Source organism: Cheilinus undulatus, linkage group 15 (assembly GCF_018320785.1).
Source record: "Cheilinus undulatus linkage group 15, ASM1832078v1, whole genome shotgun sequence".
In the NCBI taxonomy this organism is placed as follows: domain Eukaryota; kingdom Metazoa; phylum Chordata; class Actinopteri; order Labriformes; family Labridae; genus Cheilinus; species Cheilinus undulatus.
Genome location: NC_054879.1, coordinates 37,800,555 through 37,826,482, shown reverse-complemented (window position 1 = coordinate 37,826,482; position 25,928 = coordinate 37,800,555). Strand labels below are relative to the sequence as shown.

The 25,928-nt window shown below is 39.4% G+C and overlaps 2 protein-coding genes across 3 annotated transcripts in view; one reads left to right on the top strand and one right to left on the bottom strand.

Moving 5' to 3' along the window:
- col4a1 (collagen, type IV, alpha 1) overlaps positions 1 to 3,417 on the bottom strand; it is a 69,228-nt gene extending 65,811 nt beyond the window's left edge. Inside the window, exon 1 of the mRNA XM_041806255.1 lies at positions 3,205 to 3,417. Coding sequence (XP_041662189.1) covers positions 3,205 to 3,276 — 72 coding nt within the window. The 5' untranslated portion in view covers positions 3,277 to 3,417. The remainder of the gene's footprint in view (positions 1 to 3,204) is intronic.
- Positions 3,418 to 3,534: 117 nt separating this feature from the next.
- Positions 3,535 to 25,928, top strand: part of col4a2 (collagen, type IV, alpha 2) — a 92,706-nt gene continuing 70,312 nt past the window's right edge. For both annotated transcript variants that reach the window (XM_041806253.1, XM_041806252.1), the window contains exons 1-3: positions 3,535 to 3,719; positions 3,958 to 4,071; positions 4,167 to 4,218. In XM_041806253.1, the coding sequence (XP_041662187.1) occupies positions 4,022 to 4,071; positions 4,167 to 4,218 (102 nt within the window). In that variant the 5' untranslated portion in view covers positions 3,535 to 3,719; positions 3,958 to 4,021. The remainder of the gene's footprint in view (positions 3,720 to 3,957; positions 4,072 to 4,166; positions 4,219 to 25,928) is intronic.

The window sequence follows — 25,928 nt, the reverse complement described above, 5'->3', positions numbered from 1 at the left end:
TTAAAATCATAAGCCATTTCAAATCTGGGAGGATATGTGAGCTGAGTTTTCCCATAATGCCCTTGGGTAGTGTTTAATGTGTTTTAAATGTGAAAGCCAAGTTCAAATGTTACCTGTTGTGCAATGATCACTCCTTGGATTCCAGTGCAGCTTGTAGTCAATCAGGGTTCAGTGTGACAGCAGAGGGTGAGTGATGCGAAACCTAATGTTGCCTTGCACACAGTGTTAATTTCGCTGTCTAAAACTATGACTTAAACTTTTCATCAACAGCCTTTTTCTTTCCATGACAAACTCTAGACTAAGACTAACAAATAGAAATCAGTGAAGACTAAAATTGACAAAAAGTACGTTTAGTTTTCATCAAGATGACTAAAACTAGACAAAAATGTTATGTACTTTTCGTCTGACATTCTAAATCTAAGATATTTCTCTACTGTGGGTAAATCTATAAAAAAAACAATGCAGTTGTATCTATTCTGCCTCTAAGCTGTAGAAAGCAGGGACCCCAGGTTTGGGCAGAGTGCAGAGAACACACTACATTGGTTTGGTACCAGATTTAGGCAAGTAAATAAATGCTTGGACTAAAAGCAAAGAGTAAAATGTGAGGAGTTTTTATGGACTAAAACTAGACTAAAATGTTGGAGTTTTCGTCGACTATAAAGGGTAGAAATGACTAAAATGTGACTAAAACCAATATACATTTCATCTTAACACTAAGACTAAGACAAAAATTAAAAATAGCTACCAGAATCAACACTGCTTGCACATGAATTATTCCCAGTCTCATCTTCACTTTGAGGACTATACTTTATAAATCTAACTCTAGTTTCAGTTTGGATTTGTATTGGTATCAGCAGACACACCAAGCCCACGTACTGCAGCTTAAAAAATGGATTGGTACATCACTAGAAGACTGAGCTGGATAACATGAGCATTTATGATTTAAAAAAAAGTCTTGAAATGTCTCTAAACTGAGAGAAGTTATATTAGGTATCTGCGTATGTTGAGACAAGCAGCATGGACATCAGCCAAACTTCTTTGGTTCTGTTAGACTCATATTTATGAAGGTGCAGGTTACACAAGCAAAAGTCATGAAAAAATATGAGGACTGGTATTTGGGTCATTGTCTTAGGAAAGCCCCCTTTTGTTCCCTTACCAACTTTGGATAAAAAAAGGACATGAATAACAGTTTTTCCTTCTATGGACACACTGATGGTTACTTATTACCTAAATCTGATCATTTAAATTTGTGTAGGAGGCTGGATTTGCAAATGTTTTCATACAATTACGGGAACCACCAATCTGTGGACGGTCTAACAGACAGCTTAAAAAGAGGACAGCTTGGTTTGACCAGACAGGGTCCCATATTATCTCCATTGTGAGTAAGCTTAAGAGCTGAGCGATACTGGAAATAAGTAACAGAGATAATTGAGATATCTTTCCTTTCAGTGATATGAAGAAACACACAAAGTTATTCTAAACTTGGATCTTGTTTTTTTATGAATTTTAAAAAACTGAGCACTTTTAGCTCTAAATTTGCAACAGTTACTCTGAAGGTAGCTGAAATGATCTTGGGTTTCATCTAGATGCATGAAAATGTCATGTCAGCCTTGGAGTTGAGGTGATTACCTCCTGGTTACCTCCTGGCCACCTCCCTGTGGAGGTCTTCCGAGATGGCCCAACTGGGAGGAGACCTCGGGGCAGACCCTGAACTCACTGAAGGGATTATATATCCCATCTGGCCAGGGAATGCCTCAGAATCCCCCAGGAGAAGCTAGGAAACGTTCTGGGTAGAGGGGCGTGTGGCCTGGCTGGCTTAGCCCATTCCCACTGCAAGTGGAAGAACACTGATGGATGGATAGTGCAGCCTTAGTGAGGTTTCAGTTAAATGAAACAATCCCTTTCATTCATTGTGGTCGATAGTATATTTATAATTCATGTAAATAAATATTTCAGGCTCTTTTCTGTTTGAAGTTGTCAAAATTAGATTTACATAAAATGACTGAAACCATGCTCAATCACTTATTAGATTGTTTAAACCAAATTATTTTGGTCAGAAAAACATGTGCAGGCATATTTTACCTGTCTTCAAATCAATGAAACAATTCAAATCAAAATTGAGGATGATTCACTTTTTTCTTGGGGGTCTCAGCTCTTCTCAGATACATGTAAGGGGGACTTCAAGGCTAAATAATGGGAACCACTGCTCTAATACAATCTAAACTATGAGGTACAGCCTACATATCAATTCAGCAAAATAAAAGCACTTACTTCAGATGTCTTATTAGGATGAAAGCAGCTAATTTAATCACATTCATACTAAAGCTTCTCTATAAATTGTTAACACTCTAATTGTCATTCTTTTAAATTAATGAGTGCGTGTCAAACATCACACAAACGCTGCCTTGTATAAACACAATATATGTTTTTTCCTTCCTCGAATAACAGTCCTATCTCATCATGTTAAAATATTCCCTTTATAACAGGAAAATCAAGACACAAAATAATCTGATAACTGAAAAGGGACAGTTATGAAAGAAGATCTTGTCTGGCTGTGGAAGATCACAGGATCTTGAGAGAAAAAGTGTGTTTATGTTTCTTAATATCTTAAATATGTCTCTTCTTAACAGAGACACATTCTCTTCACTTTAAGAGTTTATTAGATTATCTTAGCATACCAATAATTAACTCAATTGGTATCTATTTCTCCCCCATTAACTCACATACCACTGACACACACAGTCACACACCAACTTCAGCTACTGTAGGCACTCTGCCCCACCCTCCCTCTCTCTCTCTCTTTAGCAGAAGTGGAGGAGGCAGGACTGAGAGTAGACTCAGCCAACTTTATTCAGAAGTGCTGGATGAGAGACCATGCAGCTCCCAGCAAGAAGAGTGAGCCCAAAAGCACACAACACTGACTAGACACAACAGAAATAAACAACTCTTGTATAACTTATGTGAATTTGAAGTGGCACTGAAACACTCAATGGTCCTTTCCCATGCACTTGAGAACTATAAAGCAGGACATGGTAATAAAAAGGCTAAAATCATGATTAGCTGCTTTAAAGGGATACGTGCATGCATGTCTTGTCAGGTTAAGAGGAGAGTGTAGAAATCTACGTTTTAGCTCAGTAACTTCACATTACTTCTATTTTCTGCATGAAAACACATTTAAGTGTAATAAATGTTAAATTCACTTACCTCAGCCTCTGTCAGGTCTAAGCTGGAGTACAGAGCCACCAGTAGCAACAGCGTGCCGCACGGCAACATCATCTTGGCGGCGCGCTGAGGAGAGTTCAGTGCCCGCTACTAAACACCTGTTGGCCGCTTCTCGTCTTCTTTTTTTCCCGGGTAATTCACTGTTTCTTAGCGGAGCTCGGGCAGCACGTTTGTCCGCATCTTTTGTCCGAGACGATATGAAGCTCTGATCAATGCAAGTCAGTCTTGTTTCTTCTGCACCACACCCCCTCCCAAAAACGACCACCCTCGCCCATGCTAACGGACTCAACCCTGATTTTTACAAACACTTTGACTTTTCTCGGTAAGGAGAGGGACTACTCGGCACACTTTGCCGTTTTCGTGCGAATATTTGAGGAGGTTTTGGTGCCACAGGTGCCTGCTCTGACACTTTTTACAAGTCGGGAGCCCGTGCGCATCTCTTCCCTCGCGACAACTCTTCCCTTTCATCCTACCGTTGCACACGCGCCTGGGAAACAGTAAGTACTGCTAGCTTAACTTATTTAAGTCCTAAAAATGATAATTTATGCTTGTAAATTCAAAATATTCAGTACAGCTCTGCCGAGAGAGCAGTCATACTGTGCACCTGACGTCGAAGCTGTCGTTTTGCAGTAGAAATATCGTGATTAAAGTTATAAATCACTTAACATACCGGTGAAACATAACAGCTAATTGTTAAGCTAGCGGTTTTTAACGTTTGGGGGGCTTGTTGCTTAGGTCTGACAGTCATGCTGTAGAAGACAAGCAAAAAGAGAGGAGGAACTGAAGTTTGAGGGAACCCATGAGTCGGACAATGACAGGACAACGCAAAATAGGACTGAAGAGCCTGAGGTGAGGAGGCAAAGAGAGACTTTCCCAGCACAGCTTTATTACAGCGTTGAATTATTGATTAACAGTTTCAACGCTTTCATTGTCATTGACTACAGGCTGCTGCTCCTGTGCCTCTTCGTCGCCATCCTCGCCTCAGGAGTGCACGCGGTAAGTTTCCTCTCTCACGTGCTGTTGATTTTAAACAGCAAACTTGAGTCTTTTAACACTTTATGCATTAAAATGAACCTGCCAGCGTCTCCAGACTTCGTTTGTCGCTCTCGCAACTACTCTGCAGGCACATGATGCAAACCGGAGTGTCTGCAGTTGGGAGTTCCTGCAGTAGGAGGGTCTCTGGCTTTGCATGCTGGTAAATAGCAGCGAAGTTTAGAGCAGTTTTGTTGTGAAATGGGTCATGGTGCAAGATTTCTGGATGAAGTGAGGATTTTTCTAATGTTTTGACTTCCCAGACATGAAAAGTAGACGCTGAATTTCATGTTGGGCTATGATTTGTTGTGTTTTGCTCGACCCATGACCTGGCACAGATTGAGGGGTGGGGTCGTGACTTCTGTGTGCATGATGACAAGTTGATCTTTATGAGTGAAGATTTGCTTTGGTACTCTAAAATGTTACTCAATGACTTTAACCTTTACTCTCCTAAATGAAAAAGGCATGACCTCTATCCTTGTATGATATGGGTCTGACAGGCCTGTCCATGCAAGGTGATATACTGTAGGCCAATACATGTCAAACTTTATTTGCCCAAGACATACATAGGATCAAACCAAAATCTCAAGGAACACAATATCCATGAAAAATATCCTCTTTAACAAATTTTACAGCATCTTTAGTTCATAGTTATAGCTATGGTATATATAATTGCACAAATTTTCACAGCACACACAAACTTACTCAGTGCTGTAGGCTAATGCAGACTTCAGTAGTGCACTTTACCAGTTATTTCTTTATGCAAATTAATAGGCTGCTTTCTTTGCACATAATTCAACGTCCTTGGCTTCAGTCACCTTGGCCCCACACTCAGAGTGTCTCGGTTGAAAACATTTTCAACTTTTGGAACATCACTGCACTTAATCAATGTCACTTTTCTTTCCCAGGCAAGCTAAAATCAAGATGAATGGGACTTCTGATAATGGCAAAAGAGGAATTTCCATGAAAAAATGAATGAAGCACAAGGAGCTATATAAAACAATGTTAAAGGTACTACTGAGGAAGCAGATGCCAACTTTTGTAACCTCATGACAATAAACTCCAGTGAGAAGTGCTCTGAAACTGAGGTGGTTGCCGCTGCCAGCGTCAAAAACACCAGCTGTGGACACAGGTCCTTGAACTTTTTTGCACTGCTAATTACATGCTAAAGCAATGCTGTCAAAATAGCAGATTATACATTTCAACTTAATAAATCAGACTAGATACATTGCTGTGAAAAGTATTTGTCTCTCTCCTGATTAAATCATGAATTAATTCAGAGTAAAATTTTGCCAGTCACACCTAGGCCTGATTACTGCCAGACGTGGTCAAGAAATCACTTAAATAGAATCTGTCTGACAAAGAGGAGTAGGCTACAAGATCCCAAAAAGCAACACATAATGCTGAAATGTAAACAAGTTCAAGAACAGATGAGAATCAAAGTCACTGACATCTATCAGTCTGCAAAGGGTTACAAAGCCATTTCTAAGGCTTTTGGACTCCAACGAGCCATTAACCACTAACAGGGAAAACTTGGAACAGTGGAGAATCTTCCCAGGAGTGGCTGGCCTACCAAAATTACTCCAAGAGTGCATTGATGACCCATCCAGGAGGTCATAAAAGAACCCAGAACATCTGAAAACCTGCAGGCCTCACTTAACTTAGTTAAGTCCAGTGCCATGATTCAACCATAAGAAAGACATTGGGCAAAAATTGCATCCATGGGAGCATTCCAAGGCCAAAACCACTGCTGACCAAAATGAAAACAAAGGTTCGTCTCACATTCGCTAGTCAGGAAGCACTGTACATGCCTTTTTTGGTACCATGGCAGAGAAGGAAGTCTTAGGCGCCCAGTCTTCAACAACTTCTTGCTTCCAATTCCCAAGATGCAGAAAAATACCTGAAAACGGTCAATTTTGCACTAATATGTTGCCGTTCTTTTCTCAGTGCTCTTATTTTTGAGGCAATGACAGCTTTGGGCTAGAAAAATGAGTTGTTTTATGCTCCACTTCATTTAGATTCTACAGCTTATTAAAAAGCACAGTGTTTTGTTTAAAAATGTGGAGTCAATTAGTTTTAATACAGCAGCCTTTTTACAGCCTTTTACTAAACTGCATTTTGTTGTTTAGTACATGTATTTCCACAGTGACAAAGTTGAATATGTCTTATCTACAATATTTAAATGTGGCATTAATCCATGTATTTAACAGCTTCCTGTGACAGGATAAAAAGATTATTAAGCATGGAGCATGCATTTGTAACTGTGACATTTTTATGATTTAGAGTTGGAAGATAACCTTCCAAAGCTGATGGATTGATCTAATTCCAAGCATAACGATCCTGCAAATCTTCCAGTTGAAATGCTTGTTCCTAGTCAGAGAATTGGACCATATACAGTGTCCTATATATGTGGCAGTTCCACAAGTACTGGACATTTGTTTGTTTGAAAAAGAGCAAAGAACTGCACTATTGTTCCACCAATAGTGAGCAAATATAACAACTTCCGGCTGTGCACATTATTCACATTATGTATGGCTACTCCTCTGTGGCACACACCAACTACTATCTTATATCTGTGGCTCAAAATTAGCCTATTATGGTTGTGAGAGAAATCACCCACCAAGTTTTTTTATTGAAAGGTTCTGCCCTTTCCAGACACCATCTATGGGCTGTTACCCAGATGTAAGTGAAATATAACCCATGCCATGGATGTGTGACATGTTCTATCTGATGTGTCGCATTATTTGAAAGATACACTATATAGACAAAAGTATTCGGCTGCCTTGCCATTACATTATACCACTGTAATGACATTGTATTCAAATATATGCACTTTATTATGGAGTTGGCTGTCCTTATTGCAGCTACAACAGCCTCCACTCTTCTTAGAAGGCTCTGGGTCACAGTCATGTTGGAATAGAAAAGGGCTTTCTTTAAGCTGTAACGTTCTGCCAGCAACCACCAAGCCTGTGATTGGTCACTCCACAGAACTTGTTTCCAATGCCCCGCCGTCCAGTGTCAGGGTGCTTGGCATTGGACTTGGCGATGTGAGGCTTGCATGCAGCTGCTCGTCCATGGAAACCCTTTCTATGAAGCTCCTGCAGCACAGTATTTTACTTACATTAATATCAGTGGAAGTTCAGAACTCTTCAGCCATGCAATCAGCAGGGTGTTGGCAGGTTTTATGCACCATGTGCCTGCACAGTTAACCCCACTCTATGATTTTACCTGATCTCCTACTTCATGGCTGAGTTGCTGTTGTTCCTAAACGCTTCCACTTTCTAATAATATCATGCACAGTTGACTGTGGGATTGGGAGGAAATTTCACAGAGCGACGCTCTTCAAAGCGACCCATTTAGTATCAGTGTTTGCAAACTGAGAGAGTATGGCTAGATGCTTTATTTGATACACTTGTGGCAATGGGTCTGATTGAAACACCTGAATTCAATAATTAACAGGTGTGGCCACACACTTTTGTTCATATAGTGTACTTTGATTTTAAAACTACACTGACAGAGGTGTTCTAGTCACTCCTCTTGTTCAGGCTGTCGATCTTGCACTGTGGAATTTAAATCCACACTCCAAATATTACTCTACCTTTTGAAATTCTTTGAGCAAAAATGAGATTTTAGCAGTTTCAGTTATCAAATAAACACCCGCTGAAGTCGCTAAATGTTTTGTATTAAATTCCTAAACTCTTTCCAGGTAAAAACAAAGATGGGTCTTGTTCTAGAGTAGATAAAACCTTTAAGCAAACGGCCTACTTTAAGCCCCTGTTGTCATGTGTTTCTGAACAACTGGCTATTTAAGGCTTTTGGCTTTTTTTCTCCACATGTTGACTAGAACTGGGCTGTGGTGTTTCCTCCTCAATCAAGCATAAAAGAAGTTTTGGACTTTGCCAAGGAAAATCTGTTAATGCCTTTCACACATCAGAAGTTAATTAAGCCAAGATAAAGTTTTTTTCAACCAAGTTATCTTTACACACCATCTGCTTAAACTTGTGATAAAGAATCGGAGTAGAGGGCATAAAACAAAGGTTTTATTAAATGAAACTAGAGCTTGACTTGGCCCAAGTTACAGCCTATATGAGTGGTCTAGTTAATCACTCAGATGCTGACTTTTATTTCCTTCTTGCTTTGTCAAGATCTGCTTTTAAAAGTTCATAAATGTGACTGTGTGCAGACATGACCATGAGGCCCATGTGTCTTTGCAGGACTGGAGTGTTTCCTTCTGTTTGTTGCAGCTTGTGTGGACGTCAGATGCTCAGTGTTCTGTCAGACATTTAATATCATACTCAAGGCTCTGGGATGAAAAGTTATTTTCTCTCTAAGCAATGAAAAGAATCGTTGTCTCCTTGCTTTTATCAGATTTGCTCAGGCCTCGATTAAAAGCGTGTGACACAGCAGGACTCCTCTGTTTATTGTGCAGCTCTGCTCCAAGGCGATGATGCTGGAAGACAGCAGTTTTATTTTACTTTAGACTCTTTTCCATGTGCTTAAAAACAGCTCACATTGATTATACAAGTAAACAGAATCAAAACAAAACAGCCTTTCATGGTTTGACGCAATACTGCATCTGATTTCTCATAAAATCTATTTTTGCACATAAGTGATGGTGTTCAAAGGACAAGGAACCGACCCAAGGTGTAGGTAATGAGGCATTTAAAATGTTGATTCATCCTGTAATCAGACTGAATGGAGCAGTCAACAATCAGACATCACTTTGTGAAGTTTCCCATCAAACACAGAGTTTCTCAGTATGCACTGTGATTCAGAGAATATGTTTCTGTTTAATATCAGTTCCAAATCTGCCCCACAGGACTGTTTCTATTATTTGAACCAGACCCCAGCCTCTCCGTTCAACAACTTTTTCCCACCATCTGTCTCCGTGTGACGTTTTGGAGTTCCCCCTTTTGCAAAATGTAATTCTCAAGATATTTTGCATACATCTTTAATTTGTTAATTTCAGAATTTTCACATTCCTCTTCTTTTGTAAACAGAGAGTCTCAAGGGGTGCAGTGTGACTCATTATGGCAACAAACTGAGTTGCAAGAGCTTTTGTGATTAAAACCAGTCCTGTTATGATAGAAAATGATTGTTTTGTCCGAACTCATCAGAAGACAAACGTGATGCACTACCACACTCAGAGATTGGTTATAGCTGGTTGTTTTTGGATGATGGGAAACCATTTCAGTCTTTGCAAATAGATGCTGTGATGAATGAAAGGAAGCTTGGGAGAGAAGTTTAAACCTTTGTTCTTTTCTCAACTCCAAACAGCTGAATTATAATGGCTTTAGACTTTCTCAAGGTTTGGGTCAACAAAGTTTCAGAAGCTGCTGGACCATCTGAGGAAAAAAAAACAACTTTTATGTGCCACAAAAGCCTCAGTATACTTACAGTTTTTGTTGGATGGTGGGGCTAATGAAAGAGAGAGCCATTTAAGCTGTTTTGAAAAAAAGTTGAACTTTTCAGATATACTGCAGAAGTTAAAAAACAATGATCAAAGTTTACAAAAGCATTTTTAAGAGACTTTTGACATTTTTTTTTACAAGAGCTTGGAAAAGTTCAAATATATAACTCTTGAAAAGTTTTTTTGAAAAAATATTTGAATAATGAAGGTAAACCCTTTCAATGCGTTCCAATTTTTAGGGGGAACATTTTTGATAAGACTTTGAGAGAAGTTCAGAACAATTCATGAAAAAACAGGGGGTTTTTTTCAACTGATGAGGGCTTGAGAAATTTTCACAGAAAGTTTCTTGAAAAATGTTGATGATTTTGAAAGATTCTTTTCAGTAGTTTAATTTTCTGAAGATGATGAACGTTTTTTTAAAAACCCAAACATTGAAAAAAAGAAAAAAGAGTTTTCACAAGTTTCTAACCTTTTGACAAATGTTTACAAACATTTTTGGCAAAAGTTTTGACAATATATCAAAGAAATTCTTGACAAAATTTTTATTTCAGAAAATGATGAAAAGTAAAATATTCCAAATATTTTTAGAAATCTTACTTTTTTTTTTCTTAAACTTTTAATGAGTTCCTATCCTTTTAACAAATGTTTTTGAAAATATTTGGCTACATTTTTGACAACTAATCACAAAAATTCTTGATTGAAGTTTTTTTTTTCCCCAGAAAATTTTGACAGTTTAAAAACAAATCCAAATGTTTTAAAAAAAATCTTTGATCAAATTTACATGGAATTTTTCCTGAGTCCCTCACTGGTTGACAAATGTTTTGGAAAATTTTTGGAAAACAATTATGCCATGATTAATTGCCATGATAGAATTATGCCAATTCTTGAAAATTCACTCCAAAAAATGATGAAAGTTTAAAAAAAATTACAAAATGTTTGATTACATGTGTCTTAAATTGTATAAAATCTTCAGGAATCTTGAGAAATTCTCAACAAAGATTTGAATATTTTCTCATCACAATTAGGTGTATCAGTATGGTATATAGAAATGACTGCAACATAATCAGTGCTGTGTAGAATAAGAAAATCAAAAATGAAAGCTGTAACCCCCTGAGTATCACTTTCAATGACTTGATACAATAGCCGGATTTTCATCCTGCCCTGAAGTCTGGCCATGTGCACTGGGCATGCACACCTTGGCCTTTGTGCGTCATAGACCTTTTGAATCATTCTGAACACTGAAAGTTATTTTCTCTGGTCATTTTCACATTACAGGGTCTTGTGGACAGCTTGGTATAACAAGGGAGCTTATTTGATGAAATTCTGCTCTTACTCGCACATAAAATTCCCCAAATTAAGTGGTAAAATTAGACCATTTGGTTAATGAGAGAAAAAACATGATTCTCTGCATAGAGGCATTTATGCTTACTCTTCACACAAAGTCATAAAGCTAAACACAAATACCATTTATCTGTGTCTGTTGGCGGAGGAAAGAAGACTCTTGGGGCTGTAATGTTAACAGGATGTTTTGTATGGGAGCCTTTGAGAGGCTTTGATTCTCTTGTGTTTGAGAATATATTTCAAGATGTGTTTGAGGTCGATGGACTGAGGAGATGATGCTAGCAGAGGAGGTCTTAGTTGTGGGAATTTGGTCTTTGACCATGAAAGAAGCGTTTTCTTGGCTGCAGACCCCTACAGTACCTGGAAACTCAGCAGCAACATCTGCTTTAGCAATTACCCTCTTTTCAGCTAAGTGGATGATTGGGATTAATGTTGTTTTTGCATGTGACTTTTTGGCATTGCAACCTTGTGGTCAAACTAAATCAAGCTGTTTGTTGTGAATATGCACAATAGAACAGGAAAAAGATGTAAATGATGGAAACACAGTTGACATAAGATACACAACCATGCAGCTGAGTGGAGAAAGTTTGGGGTCACCCCCAGGAAAGCCGCCACGTGACTGACCTCTAGAGTGACTTTTTTTTTTCTTTTACGGAAAGTGTGCGAGGAAGATGTCTGCTGGTGATAAGGATGGAAAAATGGCCTGCACATCCCCTGCCAGAATACGCCTGTGATATAGAGAGTGCCTGGATGTAACAATCAGGGGAAGAGCCCATTGTGCTGCAGGAAGCCCCTGCAGCCTCGGATGAGAAGCCCATATGTGGGGTTTCCCTGTCACTGATGTCTGCGAGCAGGGATGTGTGCATTGGGGTGACGCAGAGGTGGCAGGCATTTTCCATTGAGGCGTTGCCTCCACTGAGACAAACCTCTTTGACATTTGACTACGTAAAGTGTGCTGTTTGTGAACAAGTGCTGGCACAGGCATGCATGCTAACATATGAATAGCTTTATACTATGTGTCTTTTGTTTTCTTAACAATTGTTTCCTCAAGAATGTTTTTTTTTTTGTTCAAAAACGTGACTTTGTGTGGTGATTATTTGATTAGTCTCTGCGGTTTGGCATTGTTTTGTTGAGGAAGAGCCCTGGTGAGCTTGGCAGTTTGCCCCCATTGCTGCAAAAATGACCTCCTTAAACAAGCGTGCATGAGCAGTTAAGAATGCCGCTGAAAGAGCATTGTGATGAAGGACTGAAAGGTTGCATGAGATTTGTCAGGAGCTTCCTGCAGGTCACTGAAACATGTCTCAAATTAGTCGGCCGATTGGCCTCCTCTCATTGGCAGGATGTGCAAGTGTGGGTCTAATTTTCTTTCTCGCACGTGCACAGAGCGTGGGCCGTGTTTATCTGTGGACTCACTGAAGTTGGGTTTTTATGGGAAACATCCTGAGTGCAGAATTGCGTGAAGAGAGAAAATAGATGGTCCAGAGAAGCTCTCCAAACAGGAAAGAGGAAACAGGGTGGAGTTAAATGTGTCAAAGTTTCTTTACAAGCCTGCAGGACCCCACATAGCTGGACGACTCCACAGTGTTTACTGGGTTGTATATCCACTGTGTAAACTCAGAGTGATTCATAATGTACACCAAGATACATGAGACAGAGAGAAGGGGGTGTATACCTGGTGGGGTTGTAATCATAATATATGTCAAATTTTAAAGGAACTTTTAGAAAAAGATAATAAGAACTTGTGCATGCTTCCGTCCGTTACTGTGGTTCAAGTAAGATCTCAGTGGGTTGAGTAGTAAGTAGCCCTGCTACTTAAAGAAAATATTAAAACACTGCTCAAGAATAGAGCTCAATGCTTTATGGTCCACAGTCTGCCAAGGAGACAATATTTAAGGGTGCTTTCATACTACGGGCACAGTCCCGGATCTGAGTACACTGAAGCCCCAAGGTCTGATTCGTTTTGGTCTGTGCGAATGCAAAAGAACCCCGCCCATGCACCTGGCCTGATATTGTTTGGAAACGTGGTCTCAGGTGTGGTTCAAGTGGACTCTGACAGTCCGAATTACATGTGAATAGAATCACACCCCGATAAGAGACAGAGAGTTATGACGTCCTCATGAAAGCAAAGCTTCTGTTCCTGGCGAGGCAGTTTATTACCCAATTTTTCGAGGTTGTTCTGATTCAAATACCAGTATCGGAAATATGTCCGATACCACTTAAAATGCAGGTAGTTGTTTTGGCAAGTAAAAGAGTTTATGCACCGATCCAATTCCGTTTGGTTTAGCTTTATATTTTGATTCATTTAGCCATGCTAAATGTTAGCACTACAAACTGGAAATCAATTCTTCTCACTGCAGGAAAGCACTGCATGCATGGGCTACCTTTTTTTTTTAAGATTTATTTTTGGCATTTTTGTGCCTTTATTTGACAGAGGAGGACAGTGGATAGAGTCGGAAACAGGGACGAGAGTGGGGGAGAGACATGCGGTAAAGGGCCTCAGACCAGACTCAAACCCAGGCCATCCGTGTACATGGGGCGCGCCTTAAACCACTAGACCACCAGCGCAGCTGGCCCCGAAGAAGAACCAAAGGTCACACTGCAGAAGCAAATAATAGTGGCTGCATGAGTATTTCTCTGAATGTGATTGTTAAAATGCCATAAAGGACCAGCGCTGTCGTACACAACAAGAAGTAACTCAGTTTATCAAAAGTTAAATAACTTTTGATCCATAAATCCTTGCCTTTTACTTGTTTTTCCTCTTGAAGCTAGCCGTTGTGCCTTCCTATTGACTCTATTGGTGCCTTTGAATCCTGTGGGCAGCATTTTTAGCGAGCCTGGAACTTGTGTGATTTTTGGGGACTTTAATGATTAAATCCTCACCAATCCAATATTGCATGCCTTTTTTATGCATTTTAATCCAGTTACATTTATTATCTCTATCTCGAATGCTAAGTACCATATCACCAGGGTCTGTCAGCCAGTTGCAGGCTGTTCCATAATCATGTCATTCTGTCCGAATAGAGCATAATGGAGAGAGAGAAAGGGAGAGTCTGTGATGCAGACCCCTGTATTAATGTTATTTTAATATTTAGCAGTAAAACTCAATAATTAGGAGGAAAACAACTTGAGGATCACAGAGATACTGTTTGGTAACAATTCTTTGTTGAGCCATGTTCTGAGTCAAATATTTGCTGAACTGCACAGTCAGTTTAGAAAGTTCACTCACAAGATATTGGTATCAGAATCGTATCAGGAAGTCAAAAATCGTATCGGAACATCCCTACAATTTTTCACAATAAACTGAGAAAAATGTTAGAATCAAGTCAGCCAAGTTTAGATCAGCACTTGTGAACCAACTCACTGACTGCCTGACTAGAGGGTAACAGCTGTTTGAGCTGTGAGACATTAGTCCACTCTGCCTGTTTACATCTGGGCAGTAGCACAAGGAGAGAAGGTGCATTAGCTGGAGCTACAGCCCAAGCTAGTGGCTGTTACCTGCATTATAGCTAAGAAACAATACTTATCCTGTGTTATGGGCATACATCACTACATATATGTAATTCCTGTTGCATTGACTAGATGATGTTTTGTTCCATTTATAGACTGCATCCCTGCAAGTTTAATGCTTTGATACTTCACAGAAAAAAATATCAATCCAATGCTCATAATACATATATCTGAATTTTCTCTATGCATTTACACCCACACATTAATGTGCCTTTACGGTCATTCCTGAGCCCACATGCCCCAGACAGTGAATCTGAGATATCAGATTAAATCGAAAGAGCAGATTAAAAGGTTGTCTGCTTATCTTCACATGAATGGGTGCATTTAATAAATATGCTCAGTCAGTATTCTTAGCCTGCCTTCAACTTGTTTTATGTTGGCATGGATACATTTATAAAAATATTATTGTATTATTTTTACATTATAATCATGTGAAAGTATGTAAAAGAAGCAAAGTTCAATATCCAAGGGAATCAGGGGCCAAAAATACCAGTGGTTTGATTGTGGATAATCTCTGTTCATGCTTCATTTTCACTCCCAGTCATGTGTGACAGACTGTAGTCACACACTACCACATGTTTACTGCTGGCCCATGTCTGTACATACTACAATATATGTGCAGACACCAACACAGAAAATATCTCACCGTTTTCTCTGTGTTTCTTAGTTATCCTAATTAGTGTAGATTTTTTACTTTTATTCTAGCATAAACAAGATCTGCCATCTGGCAGTTATGTGCTTCTCCAAGTAAACAAAATGCTGACAGTTAAAGTATAGTGTTAGGAGAAGAAGGAAGGCAGGGTGGTTGTTGCATGCTTTTAATAAGATTTTGATTATAGAGCTAGTTCAGTGTATTAGGGTGGTGGGGGGGTGTTAAATAAATGCATAAAATAATAACCTTTCTTCTTCAAAACCTGACAACTACTCAAGTTCAAGTGTGTGTTAGTGCCAAAGCCGAGAACAATTCCTCCATGCATTTTTGAAATAACTGTTCACAAGGTTTGAAGTCACAGTGACATCGACCTTAGACTTGTATTCAGTTCATTTGTAAGTCAGAGTGGAAGAGGCATAACTACAGCTGAGAAGGAAGAAAATTTTTCATACACCTACAATGGTCCACAGGCATATCAAAATAAATCTGGTAGCACGCTATTGTTAGCATGATTTCATATCAGCAGATAGCCTGAAAAATGAATTATCAGCATTGGCAGATTTCTGTCGATATTTACGACTGATTAGTTTGGCTATAAAATTCTACTATTCGCTTTTATGAACATAAAGGTCATTGGAGTTTTAGTCGGGACCAGCAGACCAACATCAGCTGAAGTGTTTTTTTTTATGGATCATCATTCATTGCACTGAAAAATGTGTGTTATTGTGTTAATCCTCAAACATGAAACTGTGTGTTTTAGGACTGAAGCTTTAGTTCTGAGCTACATTAAAATATTGGCTTTGTTATCAATACCAGCCATAATTAATTTGTAGATATTTGCATATCAGATATTGGAAAAAATCTGATATCATGCATCCCTACCTAGTTGGTATCAAACAAAACCAGAAAAAGAGCAGTATGAGGCATTAACAGCCACAGGAGATAAATCTTTAAGCTAAATAATATTGTCATCTTGTTACAAAAGCTATCAAAGATATTAAAAACATTATATACAATGATATACATATAATACCATTTTGTCCATTAGTTAAAAAAACATCCAAAACCAGTATAACACCAGGTATTGCTTTAATTGTGCTTGATGAAAGAGGAAGGGATCATATGATTCAGTTTTCTTAAAGGGACAAAGAAGGTACTACCTTTCATTGCAATTGCATCAATCATATTCAAGACATTTCAGTGCATGGTGGCACAAGATGAAAGTCAGAGACTCTTAAAAGTAATTGAGATTCATCCACTAGACAGTGTGGACATCAGTACCAAATTTCCTGGTAATCCATTTTAAATGTGCAGAGATATCACTGCTTGGACCAAAGTCCTGCCAGACCAGTGACAGGAATTGCCATCTGTTGTTTTACAAGATGAAAAGATGAGCACAGGAAGAGAAGGATGGAGAAAGAAGTAGAGAAATTGGACATGGTCCTGTTATCACAAAGTGCACATTTAACTTTGTTAACATTCTTCCCATGACAAGGAATAAATCTGTCGAATCAATTAAACCACAGCTGGGATGGAAGTGGATGCTCCGTGTCTGCAATCTGAAGGAGAAAATGTGGCACTATCAGTGAGATCAGCCATGTTTCTGCTCCATGCTTTGGCATTAAGGACTATGAAAGGTCTGCATACCACAGGATATGACTGTTTCCAGTCTGAACAGTATCATCAAAAAGAGAAGCTTTTAATTGATTTTAAATAAATCATGCAAGAAGATCAACCATGTGGGCACCTGTTGAGTTAAGCAGCAGACACACAGTGCAGGGTAGTGAGAGATAGTGTGTCATGTCTTCATGTAAACACAGCTGAAACAATCCTTCTGTCTGAGCTCACTGAGAAAACTCACCACTGCCATGATGAGACAGACGACTAGAGATGCACGTGTAGGAGGAGGAAAGAGGGCAGGATACAAAGGGACAGGGCTGAAACATGAAGGAGACAAGCTGAGAGTTAAAGAGAGGGGGCACAGACTGAAAGATGGAGAGAGAGAAGGGACAGAAGACAGCGGCTGATAGAGACCAGCGGTAGGAGCAAGGCTATAAAAGGAAGTGAGAATAGAGAGACTAGAGACTGGGAGGACTGGGAGGACTGAGGTCTTGGAATTCTTTCAGCACAGCCTGATGGGACCCCGTGTCCCCACATTAATCACTGTGAGATGGAGTAAGGGCAAAGGACAAGGGTGGAGATATATACAGTATACAGGGGTTTTCCACAGACAACGTCCACAATGAATTTACTTCCGAACTTCAGTCCAAGTCAAATAAAAGTTTTGTTTTAACTGCTAAGTTTAATGTTCTTATACAATACTTGGACCCTGGAGATCTTAACCAAAAACATGTTTACTTCTACTTATAAATGTTGGAAGTAAAATGACCTTGATATTCAAAATAATGTAAAATTGCACAACCATAAAAGGCCCTTTCATTCTGTGACCATATTCACACTCAGGTAGCTTGTGGTAACTCTACCATGAGTTATGACATAATGGCTAGTCAAACCTGAATGCTGCATGGGCTGTTCTGTTAGAACATAAAGAAATAAACTAGGATAATGCCATTTTTCGGTTGTCAAAAGTTATGGGGAAAGTTCAGTTTTTCTTTATATGTTTTGTGCTTTAGAAACTCTGGGGATTTGAGATAAATGACTCAAAATCTCTTGAAAATAACCAGAAAGAATTTGTTCTCATTATCACAGGGAAACTGAGTAAACAAAATAATTGATGTCTGCTTCTGTAATCTGTCTAACCCGTTGTAAGTCCTATTTAGGGTTTAGTATTTTAGGATACATCTACATCATGTCTGTGTCAGCTCTCATAGATCCCACAGGTTAGTCCTGATTGGCTTCTCTCATCTGGATGTGATTGGTCATCTGATTAGAGGGCTGGGCAGTAAATCCATCAACATAACATCTGACAGGTCAGTCTCTGAGGTCCAGAACAGAAATGAGTCTAATCCCATGTCCATTTAGCTCAGTCTTCAGCAGGAAGCATTGATTAGACGTGTGGCCCTCTGGGAAAAGGAGTAGGACTGTGTGACCTGAGGCCAGTTCAGGAAAGTGAAGTCCAGCTGTGTCAGGTCCAGGTCTGAAACCAGAGCTGTGTTTACACTGGAGCCCAGCCAGAGGAGCACAGTGGGAGTTTATGCCCTGCCTGGCCTCGCTCAGGTCCCTCTGCTCTGGTTCATGTTCTCCATCAAAGTCATGGTCTGCTCTCAGTAGAGTGACCCTGTCCCTGACCACTTGTCCTTTCCCTTTTAAACACCATTTTTATATTCATCTTTCTCTGAAAAAGTCTTGATGTGTCACTCACAATGTGATAATAGTGCTAAAAACCCAGACTAAATAAAATGTGCATTATAACAGCTGAAACAGACAGTCACTTCTGATGCGCATTTTCTTTAAATTTTTGTTTCTAAAATTTGTCCTGGTGGTTAATTATCTGTTGCATAACAAACTTGTTCATTTTTTTTTCAATTTAATTGCATGGTAAATGGTTTGGATCTCATTGCTACCAAAAGCTTCTTTTTGGTAACTTTCAATGTTGATTTGGTTTCAAGAGCCCGCTCTTCACAATCCTGAGAAATCACATCTTCGTGTTTAGTCTCACAGCTGTTCCTGTGTTGACACCGAGATGTGTTAAATGCTCGCTTTTCTCCACACATCCATGACTCATACTCATTTAAACCCATTCATCACCCACTATTTGGATAGTTGCTTTTCGTTTTCCATTTTTGTGAATACTCTGGCTTGACTGTTTTGTTTCAGGGAGCAAAATTAGCAGTGGAAAGGTAATGGTGCACACAAGCTGTACTGTATATCAAGTAAAAAATCTGTGAGATCCATTAAAGCCAACACGAGAATTCCCTTTATCACTGTAATGAAGACCTGTGGGACATCTGGTGTCACATGGAGACATGCATCAGTTATAAGAACTACGCCAACACAAACACTGCTGTGTTTGATGTTTAGCTTTTCCGGCTTCTGTATGTATATTTTAGTGTGCATGAGTGTGTTTCTGTTTTTGAACATGTTTGTTTTATATCTGGATCTGATTATTTGATTTATTCTATGTCAGACTATTGGCGGAAGCTGCACAGAAAGTATAAACTCTGTTGTTTGACATGCTGGTCTACTTTTTCAGCCATTGTAGTTTGAACTTTTTCAACAGAAGTTTTAGTATAGCTGAAAAATACCCACCATCCTAAACCAAAGAATTACAAGATTAAGCTCTTTTCTGCAGAGAATAATCCGAGAAGTGATCATAAAGTACAATAGAGAAGGAGCAGTTCCATGTATTATGTAGTCTTAAACACACAAATCTTCCAACTTTTTTATGAGGGGAACATTTTCTTCCAGTCCTGTGAGTCACACGGCCAGACAGCAACAAACACCAGCTCTTGTCTGTTAACTCATGCACAATTTTGGGTTTCATGTTTACTTCTTCCCACTCATTCACAATGTTCTTTTAAACACAATTCTTTGCTCTTTTCTGATTGAGAGAGCAAACATGAACTCATCCAAATGTAGGGTACTCTTCCCATGAAAACCATAGGGAGGCTGCAGAAGTCATTTAGAGTATTGTTCATATTTCAGAAAGATCTGGACAGGATGGTGTCCAGACTTGCTGCACTTACGGTGAACACACATCGAACCAAACCTAAACCCTTTTGATCACCTTCCAGTATCCGTGCTTAAAAGAAGTGAGGTCAAACGCTTGAAAAATCACAAAAATTCAGATGTTAAGGTATTAAAAGATTTTTCCATGAGGACTTGTTTGAAAAACTTAGATGATCTATAGCACATCATTTAGAGCATTGACTCCTAATATTATTTCTCTTGAAGCAACCTCAGCTCAATTAAGGAGAACTGAGTCCCTCCCAGGACCAAGTTCAGAGTGGACAATCTTGGAAAGTTCCCGGTACACTGGGCTGGTTTTAGGGCTGGGAGGGCCGGTGTGCAGCGGCATTAAACAGGCTGCACTCGCTAGAATGGACACAGGCAGCGGAAGTGCTCATTGTTCAGGTTGCATTTCCTTTTACAACTCTCTTTGCAAATAGTAGCTGTGTTACAGTGGGCACAATGTTTATCATGATTATCGTGGCTTATATCTAATGTTTAAGCATGCTAGCAGTTGTTAATTACACTAAACACAAAGTACAACTGAATGGTGCATCAGTGGGGAACAGGTACTTGTTCTTGAACCAAACCACTTGATAAAATAAGCAAACATGTTAAAGTTCATCCTGTAGGGACCATGAATGGCTGCACCAAATTTTGTTTGAATCTGTCCTTTTTGGTCAGGACATTTACAAACTTACTTGAAAAGTGTGGTTATGGTGGCACTCAAGGAAAAGTCAGAAGTCAGGGGATCACTCAAATCAGCAAGGCTTGTCGTCTTTGGAGCACAAATCTAACAAGCTTCAAGACAATCCATCAAAAAGTTGTTACTGTATTTGATTGACTGTTGACCTCTCAGTTTTAATACAAACACTAGCTTGCATGCTAACAGTGAATTCTTCACAGAGATGGCTCTCAGCTGGCAGAGGGAGTATCACACACTTTTGTACAATCATTCTCATCCTGACATTGAGATATCCTGCAGCTATGAATGAATGTATAGATTTATCACACAGCATGTTTCCATCACGGATGTTTTTCCATCTTATCAGAGCTTCTTGTTGAAAGAGGACAGGTGTTTCAGTTCTACGAGTTTGCACTTTATCTTTGACGTCCACATTATTAGTGTGCAGAGAGACATCTGTTACCTTGGACAGCATATCAGCATGATGGTGGACTGACAAACAGGGCTTACGATGTAGAGCTTTAAAGAACTACAGTGAGAACTAGATTCAGTTTAGATGCCCTGTGAACTTTGACAGATGTGACTTGACTTATGACTTTGACTTCATGTACTTGCAGGGGTAGTGAGGCAGATGATAAGAGTGGCATACCCCTATGGAGTCTAGACACTGGTGGTGGTGTTAATGAATGATGCAGGATCAGATAAGGTGTAGACTTCTGAGAAGATGGACCAGAAAACCAATGAGGTGGTTTGAAGGAAGAGACTGAGGTATGCAGGATGAGATGAGCAGAAGACCTGTGAGGATCCAGACTGGATGCTGATGAACTGAACAGAGGTGGCTGGGGTGGAGGATGGTTGCTGCGTCCACACTGAAACGACAGGCTAACTGTGAAGAGAGGAAGACAGATTTAAAATAAGACAGGTGTATGATGATTGGTCAAACAAGGTTGTGGTAGAGTCTGAGTAGCTGAATACTGAAGAGAGTGAACACCCATAATCAGTTGATCACCAGAGCGGGACAAGAGAAAGAATGCAGGAAGGGAGAGATATAAACAAGTGGGGACTAATGAATGGGTAGAAGCAGTCTTCCTGCTTGAACTTTCGCCGAGCTCCATTACCCCGATTCATTTAAAAGTATGTTAATGATAAATAAAGAAGAAAGCTTGTAAAGGGGCAGGACTAGCCTCTTAGCTCAGAGCAAGACCCCTCAACACTCTTGTCTCCCTTCATCTGACTAGATGTGGAGTAGGAGGTCTGCAGGACTGAGTTATATGTGATCTTGATTGCATCCGAGTCAGATAAATTGGCTAACTCATGAGGAAAATTACTTTTTTTGTAAATTGAAGGGATCGTATTCCATGTAGAAATTGTCTGTTGATTATTGCAGGGTTAAGGTCCATACAGAGCTTTGATATTCTAACTTTTTCACATTCCCATTCATCCCTGACCGGGTTTTCTCTACTTCCTGCCCATGTGGCATTCACAAGTCTTTAGGATGATGTGGCTGCAAACAACCTATACAAGCAATGAAAATACAAGACCTAAGCACCTGTGTTTGTATTAATTCTTGGTTTTAGATACTACAAAATGCAAGCAAACTCCTGTACATGGTCCAATCTGCACAAAAAAACAATGGCAACGATTTAGTATCTGAATGTTGTCAGTGATTTTTTAAAATGTAGACAGTGGCATCTCAGTTATCACTCATAATCCAGTTCTACAGATCCATGAATTTAAATTGTTGACCGCTGCTTTCCTCCTCAGGGCAGCTCTGTTATAAAAATGTGACTAAAGGACTGTGCTATCTAAAAAACTCGAAACAACTGGTTGTTAGAATGGCATCTCCAAATGAGAAGAATAAGATCAAGCATTCCTCCTGGTTAAGGTCAAAGAGGAAAGGCCACAGGTCAGATTCTTTACTAAAGATGACCACAGCCTACTGATCAACCTCTCTGCTCACTGGTTTCCTTTAAGTAGGATTCAGTTTCTGTTGACTAAAGAAGCCTCATGAAGAGCCTTTATTTATGCATCACTAAAAGCCATATTTTACATCTCTCTGCTTGGTTTCATCTGTGAAGTTTCCCATAGTTTGAGTTACCTTGTCATCACCAATCCTGGATCAAACACTCATCCTGACCTCCACTAGTCTGGGATCTGTTCATCTGATACCTCGAACATGGACAGGGGGTCTCACACAAACACTGTTTATGCTGCACCGTCGTTTTATGTGTGAAAACTGAGAAACCATTTCAAAGAGGCAGTTGTCATCTCCATCACAAGACCTTTCTGTGGCAACGGGGTTGATCTGTGAGCGTCTGGATGTTTTAACAAAGCAGGACGTAAAAGTAGAGCTAAACTTCTATTTCTTGTCATAGAAATGATTAAAAAAAGAGACATTTATTGATTAGCATCCTAAATGTGCTGGTCTCCAGCATCAAAACAACATCTCTTCAGGTCAACCAATCAATCTGCTCATCACACACATTGCACAAATCTTTTTTAGGTGAGTTATTTATTAGTAAGGATCATGGGATATTGTAGTGAATGATATACCAGGAGAAATGTGGAATGTACAGCTGTGTTTCCACATCATATGCTATCATATCTCTTTCTCTGAAGCAATGCCTTTTCTGAGTTCCTTTGATAGTTGTTTTATGTATTGATCTACATGCAGGGATTATTTGTCTGTTTCTTGCCATTTTTGGAGCTTTAACCATGCATGTTTGTTCAGTCATACCATAAATCCTCCCATAATTCTTACAGTTTCGGCCTCTCAAGTCCAGCAGACTCTAGCCCAAGGCCAAAGCCCTCATTAGCTTGTCCATTCCAGTACCCTCTCAAAATGTTGACATTATTCCTCTCCATCTGTATTTATAATCCAAGACTTTAGTGTGTTTTGTCTGCATTTTTCTCCGGTTATGTTCTCATCATCATCCTGTCTTCTTGGGTGAGCTGCCGTGTTGATTTTGGCTCCCTTTTACATTACAGGATGTGTTAGGAAGTGGTTATTTCTGAGGTAAACCTAATGTAAACAGAATGCGGGGCAGCGTAATTTAGGTTGACCACAGACAATTTGCACAAACCAGCCAAATTATGGTGGTTCAGTTCAAAAAGACTTCTCCACATTGGTTGATAATAGATCATAGATAAGTCAACAAAAGCTTGAAAGCTGTCAACCTTGATCATTGATATTTAGGATTCCTTTAAACTCTTGGAAATTGAACTGGACTTTGTGATTATTGATAAGAGAACGGAAAATTTGGTCCTGACATTTGCCCATTTAGATAACTGCATGGGCTCCATCAAAAATAGGACCAGCTCACTGTGTATTATCATGTGATCATGCATTTCTACTTTTGTAAGAGCATTTGTTTGTCATTTTAGAAATTTCCTGCCTGGTTAAAATGAATGTGTTTCTGACTGTAAAGTCAGTGTACTGCTTTTGTATATATACAACAATCCACTCAAGGCCGTGTCCTGATCATAGTCCGTATAAAACCTGGTTATAGTTTTAGTGATGACATCCATTTGTTTCTGAAGAGTTGTTGTGAAGCCCAAAGATAGTGGTTGTCATATTGGGAATGCCAAACCTTCTTTAATCTAGAGTCAGGGAAAGAGTTACAACTGGTGCATCTTATGTCTCTTGGCAAACAGCTTCATTGCACATGCCTGTCAGTCTGCTTTGCACCTTCATGCCTCTTATATACAAGTACTTAAAGGTAGACTGTGCGATTTTTTTTCCACTAGGTGTCGTAGGAGAGCAAAGCCTTGAAAATGTAAACAAAGAGGAGTTTTTGACACACCTCCGCCACTTTGACGCCTCCCCCCTTAGCCACTTTAGCTTCTGTTGATCCTAAACACCGATCATATACAAGTTTATGTGTAACGTTCAAGGCAACCTTTACGGCTAATATCTTTTTTTCAGCTGCAGTAAACCATTTCACAAGCACTTCTTATCCTGGCCGGTTATGTTATAGCACCAATTAAACATGAAAACATCAGCTTCAAACAAGACTTGAGTGATTTGAGATAAACAAAATTTAAGACACTACCTGATTTGAGTAGAGCTACCTCCGTCTGCAGCCTCCATTTATTAGCAGCAGGCTAACATTAGCACACTCAGCTTAAATGTCCAACCATAAGAATAGTGCTGTGTCAATAAATAAACACTGGACAAACGTTGAGACAATCCGCACAATGAATGAAAAGATGTAGCCTACTTACGCATCCACGAGAAGCAAAGCCAGTTCTGAGTCATGCGAGAGCTTTTTAGCGTCCCGTAGGGCTCGCCACCGAGGAAAAGTAAGTCCGATATTAACTCTAGTTTTTCCTTTCACTTTGTCAGAGGGTTTCCTAGACAAATGTCGAGGCTTTTTAGGTGGAGGGGAAGCCGGTGGCAGGCCTTCGGTCGGACGCTTCGGACTGGAGATTTAATTCAGTGTGTTGCTACTGTACTCAGAAAAACATTTACTTAGCATATGTTTGATTTTTATTAAATTTAAGTGTAAAATGTCGGATATTCTACCTTTAAAATGAGTTATACAACAATGTCCTCATACAATTTTAATCCATCAACAACTGCACTATAAGGTCCAAACTTTTTTCCTAACTAGGATGTAAACTGGTTTATTTCTGCAGTAAAAATGGCCATTTTGATACAGGCTGTTTTAGAGATTTCTTGTATTTATGGAGCCAGGCTAAGTGGATGGAAGTGGTTAATGATACATGGATTTTAGCTAGTATTCTACTTTTCTAGTCATCTGACTCAAAGCGTTTTTTTAACACTACAGGTCATACCTACCGATGAACCACCTGATCTTCCACCATCCCAACCACATAATCATAGCCGCTCCAGCACCTGGACCCTTGAGGAGCTTCTGGTTTTGCATTTGACTTCATTTTCCAACACCAGTTTGCTGATTGGTACTATTGCACTATTGCATAAAGCATATTTTAATAACAGAATACAATAAATTGCACTGTGTTAGTCCAGTAAAAAGTGTTAAACTGAAGCTTAAAGTTGCTTCCTACCAAAACCTTAATGAAAAAGACATCAGTCCTGACAAGACAGTGCTGTTGAACTGGTTTTATTTTTTCTACTGGAAGGAGCCAGTGCAAAGACAGACAAAGTCAAGGTTGAGCTGTTCTTCATTAAATGTTCCTTATTAAAGATGGCATCAATCTCACCACTGTGGCTAGTCAACCTTGACCTGCTCCATATTGGCATGAAGACCTCCGTTTCTGAGGGTTTTGTAAGCAATTTATGAAGCACTGTCAAAGGCAGGTGTAAGGGAATTTAAAAGTAATGGATGTGACTTGTTAATAGTCAACATCAGAATCCTATTTGCATGAATTTACGTCCCTGGAATTCATCTTACGAAGATGACCACATTAGTTTCATTGTTTTTCTAAGTAAAAAAACACTACCTTTATGTTTACACTCAATTCTT